This window comes from Drosophila arizonae, chromosome 2, assembly GCF_054131065.1.
Source record: "Drosophila arizonae isolate 15081-1271.41 chromosome 2, UAZ_ARI_1.0, whole genome shotgun sequence".
NCBI classification, from domain to species: Eukaryota; Metazoa; Arthropoda; class Insecta; order Diptera; family Drosophilidae; genus Drosophila; species Drosophila arizonae.
Window position 1 is genome coordinate 32,269,824 of NC_142922.1, and position 13,063 is coordinate 32,282,886.

The 13,063-nt window shown below is 43.2% G+C and overlaps 1 protein-coding gene across 1 annotated transcript; it reads left to right on the forward strand.

Moving 5' to 3' along the window:
* The first annotated feature begins 9,338 nt into the window (after window positions 1-9,338).
* Window positions 9,339-10,933, forward strand: LOC108621776 (uncharacterized). Its single transcript, XM_018019282.2, has 2 exons — window positions 9,339-10,718; window positions 10,807-10,933. Exons 1-2 carry the CDS (start codon window positions 9,528-9,530, stop codon window positions 10,906-10,908), a joined length of 1,293 nt encoding a protein of 430 aa, XP_017874771.1. The 5' UTR covers window positions 9,339-9,527; the 3' UTR covers window positions 10,909-10,933.
* The last annotated feature ends 2,130 nt before the right edge of the window (window positions 10,934-13,063 follow it).

Below are 13,063 nucleotides of genomic sequence, written 5' to 3' on the forward strand. Positions count from 1 at the left end.
TTAGAGCTATCATATATTATTTACAGTTTATTGTTATTGTTGAATGATCAGCTAAATTATTTTATCTTAGAAGATTTCATTTTTTTTTTTTTTTTTTTTTTTTTTTTTTGTTATTTCATCAATTTACGTTTTGGATTGGGCATTGGTATTATGAATTATAAATAAAGCTTTTTTCACGAGGCAGAAAAATTAACTTTATTCAAAATTAAACGTATTATTAATTGAAGATTATATTCAAGAAAAATATTTTCTTTAGATTTAAGGTTTTTAAGATATACCAAAACGCAGCTTGGCTATCATAAGATACCAAAAGATTTTATTTTTAATTTTTCCTCGAAAGATCTGTTGCTTAATATATGCTTATATTTGATAATTTATTTAAAGTTATATAAAATTATTTGACAAATAATTAATGTTTTTTATTTCCACAATAAATAGACCCTTGCTGTCCTTCTGATTCCCTTCTATTAATCGATTTGCCTTCATTTGATTTCCAAAGAGTATTCAAAGATCCGCATCTTTTTGGGCAGCTCTTATATTTTGGTTCTAGTTGCCTATGTGTTTTCCTCTTCTATGGGCACGTTGAGGACTTGAGTTGAGTTGATGCTGTCGCCCGGCGACATTGCGGAACTGGAACCAGCGATAGTTGATCGTCCGTAGCTGTCGCACTCGCAGTCGCTGTTGCTGTCTCTGTCTGTCTGTCAGTCTGTCTGTCTGTCTGCTGTCCGTTGTCTGTTGTCGTGGCTGGATTCTAAGCCGCAGTCTGTTAGCCTCCACTGGCAGCAGTCCAGTTTTCAGCCTCATCTGTGGCAGCTTCGCATTCGCATTCGCATTCGCAATCTCGCCGGGCCCTGCTCTCTGACAATCCTTAATTTTTATTATTATTATTTTTGTTTTCGGTTCCTTCTTCTTTCTTCTTTTTGCCGGCTCCGTCTCCCAGACGCTCTGTGGCTCTTTTATGAATATGAATGGCTTAGCACGCGCCTTTTAAGCCACCAGCTGAGATGACTTGTGGCTTTTCAATTTCTTGTCTTGCTCTTGTTGTGGTGGTTGTTGTTGTTGCTGTTGGCCCCGTCGCGTGTTGCTCTTTTACTTGTTGCCCCTTGTCGTTCGTATTGATCATTTGATTTTCAGCATTTTAGCTTTTTTCTTTTCGTTTCCAACTCTTTTATTTTTTGTGAATTATTGAGTACTTGACGGGCTGAGTCCGCTCCTCTGTTTGTAATGACTGTGCAATTTCTTTTCGCTCAATTGTGGTACTTAGCGCACCACTTGAGATGCCTTTGTTTTAGAAAGTATCTAACGGATAGACGCCCGCTACGTTTGGCCTAGTCGGTGTATTAAGGATCAGAGTGGCTACATATATTCAATGTCGATTCAGACTGTGTCTTCCCGTGATATTGTGCCGTAATATTGATATTGATCAAATGGGGTTTCGAACCAACATTGAGTAACGCCCATAGATACAAATGCATATGATATTATGTACCTGCATGTGCAGGGTATTCGTTAGTTCGGCTGCTGCTGCGGTTGCCAGGCAATTGCCTTTGACAATTTGTTGTGAGATGTGCGCCGGAAATGAGTAATCAAGATTATGCGATATTAGCAAAAATAGATTTGATTTTGGGGGCGCTTTCAATGATTGATGAGGTTAGACAGCAGCAACGGCCATCAGACGAACAACATCGTGATCGTCATATCTCGTGTGAATGAAGGCTTACGGAACAGTTAACAACTACAAGACAGACAGATGCCAGGTAGGAGGAGAGAAGCTAGCAAAGAGACAGGGAGAGGTAGAGAGACAGAGAGAGGGAGAGGGAGAGTGGCTTTTGCCAAGCTGGAGATTCTTACTTTTTTGCTATGTGGGTGTAAAGGCAATAGACAAGACTTACTCAGCCAGTAGTCAATGAAAGTGAGATCACATTTATAGGATACTTACAAAGACAGAGAGAGACAGAGAGAGAGAGAGAGACCAATGAGGGTTGAATGCTGCATACAAGATTAGCTTGGCTTCTGCAGGAAATCTTCAAAATGTGAATGATCACCACGAAGTGAGATATCCATGTCTCGTATGATCCACATTTAGATATCATACTCGATAGACAGAAGTCTGTCCCAGCTGGCGATCTGCTACAACTCACTTTGCATTAAGATTAACGGCGATCAGGTCCCCATAAGTCATGCGAGGCTAGTTTAGTAGCTGCTCGACTGTGGACAGATCAGATCTTAAATCGAAATCGAAATCAAAGCCCACTGAGCTCGATCGTTGCTTAGCTACCACGATTACGAGTCGCTCACCAAGTGAAATTCGAGCAAGGGGCCGTAACTCCCGTAAGACTTCCACTCGCTCGCAGTCTGTCACGAATTTGGAGTGCAATTAAAGCGTAAGTTATGAACGATGCGCCTCGAAAACAGGTGAAATGCAAGCCAAGAGCGCATAGGCCGGCGATTTATGATGCATCGATAGCCCAGTAACAGCAACTTGGCACACTTAAGGGGAGCCGTTGCCGGCTCCGATATCATTTACCCATGCGTATCGTTTTTCCAACTCGCAGCTACGCTGCCGAGTGCAGCCCAGCTGGGCAGCCCAACGCAAATGAACTTAATCAAGTAATGACCGGGCTGATGAGGCGCAGCCACATTTCTTTTGGCCAGCATTGGGTAACATGAGTAATACACAGATACAGATCAGTAGCTAGACAATAAAACCAAACCAAGCCAGCGCCCGGCCGAGCCCGATGCTCGAGCCCCGAGTCACATTGCCATTAAAACGCAACCGCATCTCGGCCAGCCCTTCTAATTGGCGCGACTTCTACTTCTAAGCCGCTGAGGGAGAGTAAAAACCGACTCGATGGCTCGAAGTGGGGCATAAAACCAACGTTTTATGTAATGTGTTCATTAGACTAGCCTAGCCCAGTCCACTCGGAGCTGGGGACTCGAGTGGCTGACTGACTGGCTGGCTGGTTGATCGCCGTCTCGCTTTGAATAATTGATCCAATAACACAGCGTGCCGTTGATTTTTACAATCTGGCGATAAAGTTTACTATCGCTGATCGATATTATCGCAAAATTGTTATTAATTGTCGACGACGCCGCCGTCGCCAGGCCCATGGGGCCTTTTGTCTTCAGGAATTTCCAAAGTGTTTTCTTTTGTCTATCCTTTACATATCAAAATCGATTTTATTGATAGCTCTGGCATTTTTCTGGTATTCTGGTATTCTGGTATTCGGTATCTCGTATTTTCTTCCATCGGCCCCAGCTCCATCATCTTCCGCAGCCGCACGGTTTACGATTGCTCGCTGACAAAGGTCTGACAGCACTCGTAAAACCGCCGACTATTATCAAAACGTTACCTGCTGAACCGTGTTGGGTATATATCGCCGAACTATCGCATGCATTTTAGTGCCTATGCCTAGACATCATGCTCATGAGTCCGACTAGGAAGCGGCCAAGGCCTGTTGCCCATGGAATCATACAGAAACTGCTGCAGCTCTTCCATTTCATCTCTGGTATGGGCCAGAGAACTTTTATAACTTCCCAAATAGAGAACTTTAATAATCATATATATTAATCGTCTTTTACATAACTTAAATATGCAGTTCAGCACTTCTCATTAAGCAAATATGTTTATGTATGTATACCCTGTACACATGGCAAACGGAAGTTCATTTTGGAATGTATGTAATTGTCAAAATGAGCTGAAGCACGTCCGATAGGGTATATGATCTATTTGATCTATTTCAGTCAGGCTCTCACGACTTTTTTCTTGCCTACTTTATAGTGGATTATTTTCTTTATTGGATATACATAATCTTGACATAAAAATATGCTATATATTTTTATTTATTAAGTGGAATGCCTGTTTATTATTTTTATTATCATAACTAATCTTTACTAATGAACGTATACCATTAATAATTGGGTCGAATTTCAATTTTTATTAAATTTCAATGCTGTCTAAGGAATGTAAATTTCGAGACAAAGCAAAGCTACCCTGAAAGTATTGTATAGATCACCTATGGGCAGTGTTCTACCACTAATTTTCAACAATTACAGGGTATGCATGTAGTCGAGTCAGGTATTTTACTATATACGCCTCGTTTGGAATTTGTTACAATTTGATTGTGGCTTTAGGTGTAAATGGCAATTAGCTTGACGGGCGGACGTGGTGCCGGTGGAGCCAGTGGAGCCAGTGGAGCCAGTGGTGGTGGTGATGCTGACTCGTGGTAAGTTGCTCGATTGTGAACCATTCGCTGTTGTCGCAACTTTGTCACCAGGCTTAAGGCCTGTTAGTCGATCTATCCGTCCGTCCACTCGGCGGTCCGTCCGCTCTGTCCATTGACATGACAGGCGACATAAATGCCACACACGCTTCGCTATTGGCGTCTCTGTTGGCTGTCCTCTATGGTGTTCGCAATCATAAAACCACAGAGCGATGCGCTTGCAGTGTTGTTCGTGTTGTTGTTGTTGTTGTTGTTGCTGGTGCTGCTGCTGTTGTTGCTGATGCCATAAACTAGCTAAGTAAATGCTTGATCATTAGCTCAGCTACAAAATGTTTGCAATTCGCATTCCCAATACAATTTGCGGCCATCATCCTGGCTGAGAGGACGCAAGCTGGGCTTAGCTTTTGCTCTCCGATAATACGTGTTTTATATGCCACAAATTGGGCGCATAAATCAACGCTAACGAGCGCGCACTGTCCGCCTGGGCTTGCGCCTGTGCGGGACAGCCCCACGTAACGCTACTGTTGCCCAAACAGACCAAAACAAAATGGCCGCGATTCTACGTGATTGATAAAATGGCGTGTCCAATCCAAAATGCGTGAAGCGAATCTGAAGTCGTGCAAGCGTGAAGTCTGACGACCTCGACGACATTACGATTTCAAAAACATTCCGTTTACTCAAAAAAAAAAAAAAAAAAAAAAAAAAAAAACAAATATATACATATATATATTTATATGTACACGTATGTATTTTCCATTTCACTTTACCTCGATTTGCACAAAGTTTACAATGAGAAAGAGCTCTACCTTAAATAATATGAATTTAAATAATGTTAAACTTGTTATATTTATATTTGTTTAAATTTAAGTTAATCATTTTTTCATTTTGTTCCGTTTATTTATTATGTTAGGATCAACTTTAACGAACTTTGGTGCAGTTCCGCTCCCCGGCTACTTTTCATTATGGTAATATTGATTTGATCTTAAAATAGTTTTCCACTTTCTTATAAAGCGGAAAATGTATATATTTTTTCAATCTACAATAATAAACTTAGCTTTATACCACCAGTTGTAGAGATGATCTTTAATTTTCATAGAAGACGTGAATATTATTACGGATCTTTACAGTTAGTTTCCCAAATATTAAGTAAACAAATCTTTTAATTGCTTTATTTATATTAAGATCAGCATTAACTAATTTTGTTACAGTTCAGTTACAGTTGCAATATTATTTCAATCGCGGAAAAGACAAATATTATAAGCACTTTATTTGCTTTATTGCAGGAGGCGTATCAGGAAGGTTTATTATACCCTGAACCCATTGAAAATGGGAAATCAGGGTATAATGGTTTTGTGAAAAAGTATGTAACCGGCAGAAGGAGGCGTGGCAGACCCCACAAAGTATATATATTCTTGATCAGGGTGACGAGCTGAGTCGATATAGCCCTGTCCGTCTGTCCGTCCGTCCGTCCGTCCGTCCGTATGAGTGCGTCGATCTCAGAAGTTATAAGAGCTAGAAAGCTGAAATTTGGCATGCATGCTCGTGAGTACCATACGCAGTACGAGTTTGCTTTATTTTTTCGATAAATTGTCCGATAACTTTTTTATCGCGAATAATCGAAAAATTGATTTTGTTTTTTTAGCCTAATTTTAACATTTTTAGACCTGGAGTCTTCAAATTAGCGTTGTATATAAAGTTAATCGATACAAAGATTTTGTAATTTACAGATTTTGGATACCACGCCCCCTTCTCCCCCAATTTGTAAAAAACGCATTTCAAGTACTAGAGACTTGGGCTTTGGAATATACACACATATTCACCATATAATTACGCATAAAAAGTTTCATTAAGATCTTATGTCTACAAAAGAAATTATTCAACAAATAAATTCTCATAATATTGCCCACACTGCAGCGCAGCCCAAGCGCAGTCGCTGCTTACTGCGCAGTTAGCAGAACGCAGGCTTATGCGTGCGTGTGGATGCATGTGTATGTATGTGTGCATAAAAGAAGTGCAGAATGATTAGAATATCAGCTTGGAGGGTTCAGGGTATCTCCTAGTCGAGCAGTCTCGACTGGAGCTTTCTTACTTGTTAATAATAAGCTAATAAAGGAAGAAAAATATGTAAATATATATACAAATAATTAACTTTTATCTTATTTCCCAGTTGGGTTCTTCAGGAGTTTAGTTTAATATCTGAAAGCATTTAGATACCTTTTCAGTACGAGCTGAAGCTTAATTCGCATATAAGAAATTTATGTGATTTCGGATCTTTGCTATTCTTTTCTAGGCAGAAAACTCATCCGCCGAATGCTGCAATTGCAAACAGTAAACTTAAATTTCTGGAACAATAAGACAATCAAAAGTAGAGTCGGACTTGCATTGACTTAGTTCCGAATATCATTAGCTCATTGCATGCCGGGCTGGGAATTCGTACCCCCTGCAACGATTGGGGCAGTTGGACAAATTTAAATAACTTTGTCTCCGAATTCGTGAGCTTCAATACGAGCCAGCCCTGCTGGGCTGCCCCTAATGAGGCGCGGCAATGTTTTCATTTGGAGCTCATTGGCGCCTAGCTGGTTCGCTTTTAGTGCGCCCCCAGGCAGGAGGCCAGCGTGCGGCCCGCACTTGCCACATGCCCGGGCCCAGGCCGTGTGGAGTGCGTCTAGTGTCGCGGTGCGTTTTTGGACAAGCGCTGGGGCCGCGGCTGCTAATGAGCCGCTCAGTTGATTTTGGCTCTTATTTATGGCACCTCACTGCTCATATCTCTCTGCTTTGTTTCCAAAACATTTTGCTGTTGCATCAATTAAGAGGCGCTCCAACTCCCCGGCTACCGAAGCGGCAAACAAGTTTGAAGCCGACTTCAGCTGCGACGGCGACTGCGACGGCGACTGCGACGGCGACGGCGACGGCGACGGCGACTCGTTAAATGTCAGCCGGAAAAACGGTTTGCGGCAAAACGAAATGAAACGGAATGAAGAGAAATCACATACGTGAAAATTGAAATGTTTTATTAATATTTCCAACAGCTCTGACGCAGGTTAATTAAAGATTTATGTTTCTGCTTTTATTTTCGCCTTTGCTGTCATTGCGGCGCAGCAATCGCTTAGCCCGTGACAGCTCGGACACAATGGAAATGCAATGGAAATGCGCAAGTGAGCCTTTAGCCAAGTTAAAAGCCAAAGCCGGACGACAAGGCTACAGAACTGTCGCTATCAAGTCGCACTTTTCCACTAATGGAGGAAAACGGTTATGCAGTCTGTGGAAAAGAATAAATATGCATGCAGGCAGCTGACAGCTAAATAAATTAATATCGTGATCTCAGCCGCACACACACGCGCTCACACACACACACGCACACTCACAAAGACGTCTCTCACACAGGGACTTCAATTTAGAAACGTTTCATCTGATATTGCTTTATCTCTGGCAATTTACTCAAATTAGAAAACCATAATTTTTATCACAGCAATAATTTTGATTCTAACTCAAAATATTTTTAAAATTTAAATGACAAAGCCTCTACAAAGCGTATGGTAAAACGTAAGAATACTTATTTATCACTGAGAATTTTTATTTAATTATTCAATTTGCTTAAGACTTGAGACAAGATTTGAATCAAACTTGGAATCGAGGACACAGAAATTAGATGGATTAAAAGATTAAGAGAAATCTATAAGCATTTATAAATACTCACCAAATAGATTGAAAGCTAAAAAAAATTGAATTTTTCATTGATATATGTAAAATGTTTAGAATATTAACAAAACATAAAAAATATATAAATGAATTGACGGCTATATATGTGTTTGCCTTTGCTTGCCTGCATCGCTTAGCCATGTCTGAAAGGTTTTGGACAAAACGCGTTTTGTAGATTTGGCCCATTCAAACATTTATTGCCTTGTCGGGTGAGCCAAATAGACGGCGAAATACTTTAATACAAATACAAACAGATATTTATAAATATAGGAAATATAAAAATGTGTACATGTATGTATGTATATGTGCAGACAGCAACACTTTTGGGCGTTTACATTTGGGCCGAAAACTCGTTTCGGGAATGTGGTGCAGTTGTATTTTCGCTTAATATTTCCATTAGCCAAAATACGCCCCATTTGGCCAGAGCTCGGATCTATGTTGAGTGTGGCTAACCGGCTAGCTGGCATAGCCCGGATCGAATCGAGTCAATTCTTCACCTGTTGCCCGATAATGCTTGATGGCCGACGGAGGGAAGATGGAAGGTGGAAGATGGAAGAAGAGCGCTTTCTTATTAGCGGCTCATTAACGCTGACAAATCACGCCTTTCGTTTGCCACGCCCCCCAAATGACACAGCCGACCGCAATGGCAGCTCGTTAGGAGCCGCTGATTACGCAGCCAACCTTCAATTTTCGTGATTCAAGCCGAGCTAGCGCGATCTCAGGTGAGCGGCAATTATTTGCACGCAAATAAACAATTCAAAACATCTTTGGGCGTTTATCACTGGCCTCTTGGCGTTTAATTTTACGGCTTTATTAGCAGCAGCAGCAGGCAGCAGGCAACAGGCAACAACCAGCTGGCCTCTTAGCCAGCCAGCCCGCTCGGCCCATTCAGCCTGGTCTGGTAATTTGATGGCCCCCAGGGCAGGCAACAAGTGCAGGCCATTCAAGCTGAGCTACTGTCTTCGATGATTTGATTTAAGAGGCCCGCACGCCAGCGCAGCCCCAACTCCTGCTGCCGCTGATTATTGCCTGAATGGAGCCTGCTTAGGGGAGCCCAAGTGTCAGCTGCAGCCGCATCGAGCAAAAAGCCCGTCTAACTTCAGGCTGATCAAGGCCTAAAAGCAAAGCCTGTATTTATTGTTGTTTGTATGTTTGTACATACACACACACACATATGTATATTTATGCATGTATCTCTAGTATTCATTCAAGTATTAGTGTATATTTGTATTTATCGTGACATTTATATGCATATATCTGGTATATTATTACATATGTATATACATACATACATATATACAAAAATTGAACTTTTTGCCTTCATGCCTGCAATTAGGGGGTTCGACGTGACCTTCGCGGAATGGCCTGAGGGCTATGGGATCATCCCTACTCTGATTTTATTATTTGTTTATTTTGTACATCATATCGAATGCTATCGCAGCATGCATTGAAAAATCCAAACACTTGAATCCCAAATGAGCAACTTAAATACATACATATCTACATATATAGCATACTCCAACACGACATCCAGTGATCCTCTCCAGCGCGCTTCTTAAGTACAGTACAGTGATACAGAGGGCAAAGCAGCTCCGTCCGCCCACAATGAGCAGCTCCACCTTGACCGCTCCGGCGTCCCCAAAGTCGGTGGAGGTCAAATACAAGCGCGTGCGCAAGGACGCAAGTGTTCCGCTGTTCGGTGTGCTGGAGAAGTTCAGCGTGGCCGAGCAGGTGACAGTGCGACGCAGCTCCAGGCAGCTGCCCAAGGTGCTGGTGGCCGTGTGGCGCGAGATGTACAAGTGCCTCGACTTCGAGGAGTTCCAGAAGCAGTTGCCGGGCGACGCACTGAAGCAGTTCGTGCGCAAGATGCGCCGCCACTTCTGCAGCGTGCGCTTCAACTGCGACCAGCTGCAGGAGCAGCTCAACTTGCTGGAGCGCAGCGGCATCCAGGAGCTGCCGGGCGTGCACGAGTGCGTGGTCAAATGGGATAGCAGCAGGGGCGACTGCTTCGCCAAGTGGCCGCTCCACTCGCTGCCCAAGTTGCTGCCCCATTTGCATCGGCTGGAGCTCCACATGCCCCTCCAGTGGGGGTTCTTCGAGCAGTTCGGCCGGCTCAAGTGGCTCGCACTGCACGCGGACGTCTCCACTGAGGCGCTCGCCGCCATCTGGCTGGGCTGCGGCCGCTTGAAGTGCCTGCAGATCCTGGGGCGTGGCACTACCGACGTCACCGGCATTTCGAAGAGCGCCAAGCTGCATGAGCTGACGCTGCCCGTGGCGGCCGTCAAGGAGGACGCCGCTTCGGAGATATTCCAACTACCCCACTTGAAGTTCCTTGAGCTGCTGCAACAGGACGCGCCGGCCGAAACGACGCTCCAGGTCATGTCCCTGGTGCTTAATCGCCGCACAATGGATATTAAAACCTTGCAGATCAACGGCAGCCGCCTGGGCCCTGTCGACTGGCTGCGCGGCCTGGAGCTGCAGCGCTGTCCTCGCCTGGATGGCCTGATGCTGATCGACTGCCAGTTCGCAGGCCTGGATGTCCCCACCCTGGGCAGCTGGCCCCGGCTGCGCTATGCGGCATTCTGCCACTGCCCGGATCTGACCGACAAGCAGGTGAAGGACTTCGTCCACGGCAGCCCGATGCTCACCCAGCTCTACCTGATTGGCTGCACGCAGCTGACGACCAAGGTGCTCTTTGATCTCTTCAACATGCGGTGCATCCAGCGCCTGGGCACTCCGACACTGGGACTCTATCTGCAGGAGGGTGAGCTGCTCCACGAGGAGTTCAAGCTGAATGTAAGTGGCATCGCTTATCCCCTGATATATATTTTCGCTTAGAGTCTTTCTTCCTTCTTCCTTTCTCCTGGCTTTCTCCTGGGCGCAGTTCACCAAGCAGACGACGCTCGAGCTGCTGGACACGCCCCTCGACGACAGCCACATGCCGAACGTGCAGTTCATCTTTCTCCAGGCCGAGTCCGACCAATAAATGCTTAAGCCATTTGAACCGCCAACCATCCCGATCTTTGCTTTCACTGCTCAGCCTCGGCGTCCAGTCCAACTGCTAATTGGCCGCCCGCCATGTGGCGATTTGTCTATAAGCGGCCACACGACTCCACGCAATGCGCCACGCAACGTGGCTCCATCTCCATCTCCGACTCGGACTCCGACAAACACGCAACACGATTTCAACAGCAAAATTTGTCATGGCAACTTCATCGCTTTCGGGCGGCCGTTTTGTCATCGCGGCCAGCAACGTGGAATGCTGACAAATTTGTGAACATGCCACAGTTTACAGCTAGCTGGCTGTGTGTGTGTGTGTGTGTGTGTGTGTGGCCCACCCATTGTTATAATTATTGGGCGCCCATGTACAAGTGACAATTCAACTTTGACTGGCATTTGTAGAGCACAGTGTGCAACAAGCTGCATGCAACATGTGTTCCAAAAACCTCTTGCGGCAACTCAAACAGCTGCTGCCGAGCTCTGCTCCGAGCGACCAGCTGCCAGCCCAACAAAGCAGCCAACAGGTGGGCCAGACACTTGCCCACCTTTCGATAATTCAACGAACTTAAGAATTATAGGTTGATTTATATCAATTGAAATCAATCTTTATACATCTCCACATTAGAGAAGGTAAATTAGAAGTAGTATTAAATCGAATTTATAGCTGTTCCTCGCCTCCATTTCAAATTAGCATTTGAGCCTATTCACTAGGCTTTAGCAGACTGTTCTAGCTTATCAGAAATCAAGGTTATATCCCTAACTAGGCCTCTCTAATCTTGGCCTACCTCTGTTGAGCTGATAGTAATATCGCAACATCGGGTTCAGCATCCAGATAGGTACATATTTCCTGATAGAGATTAATCCTAACAGAGCCTCACATAATCGATAGTTCCGTAAAACTTTTCTTCGAATGAAAATTGCTTTATAATGTGGAAGATCTAGAATTATCGAAGCTAATCTTAAAGTATATCAGGATATGAATAAACCAATATAGCTAACCATCAGCTGTAGGCTGTTAGGAACATAGCTACAGCTATATATAAGTACAGTGTATCAAGAAAAACTACACATGAAAAGAAAAATCGTATTTAGCATTTTATTAAAATTTACATCTTTTGTTTAATGATTAGGTTCTTAATAAAAAATAAAATTAAAGTAGATATGAGCTAAAAAACTTTACGTAAAGTACTTCGAATTGAAAACAATTTAAGTCAATTTGATTGTAATACTAAGCGTGAAGACATTGTTGTAAATCAAATCAAAAGTATCAGAAATATTCAACGTAATTCGTATCCAGAATAATATCTTGCTCTTCAAATAATTTAAACAGCGAGCCCCTATTGCTATTATCATGAGCCCAGATTTCAATATATATATATATATGTAATATATTTGCCAAATTACACAACAATCGACCCAATCGAGTTAGTGGACTTTATGTAAATAATACTTTAATTAAAGGCTAGTTAATAATGTAAGTGCAATTGGAATAAGCGTACGGAATTTTTCAGTTATTGCTTCTTAAATTTAAAATATAAAAAAGTCAGTTCAGGTATAAGTAATGGCATTAGATTAACAACTCTTAATTTTTGATACCTGTTTTAATTTGGACTTCATAGATCGTTTTAGCTGTTAACCACTGTACATGTAAAATTGTTCTCACTGATTCATTGATTTCGTATTGAACTGCAGATTTACATACATATGCATGTAGATAGTACATAGATTCAGCTTGACATCTAGAACAGATTTTAAATCGACAGCTCTCATGCTAGGAGCGTATAACATTCACATAGAGATTTGTGTCGATTGGGATATTCCACCTCGGGAGGAGAGGGTAAGAGATTTCTCCTTATATACATACATACATGCATACATATATATGTATATAGACTTATTGGTAGTCGCTCTTTGCGCCTTACTGCCCTACTACATGCTCGGCCCACACACTTTGCCCCTCGGTGCATCGGTGCATCGGTGCATCGGTGCAGTGGCGACTGCTTCGCCGTCGAGGTTGCCTGTGCACTAATTCGTTTTCACACTTTTCATGCGCGAGACAGGCTTGGAGTAGCCGAAGGGGCCGATGGCTGCAGCTAGCGCCTAATTTCATAGACCGATCGCATATCGGGCTTTATGTCTAC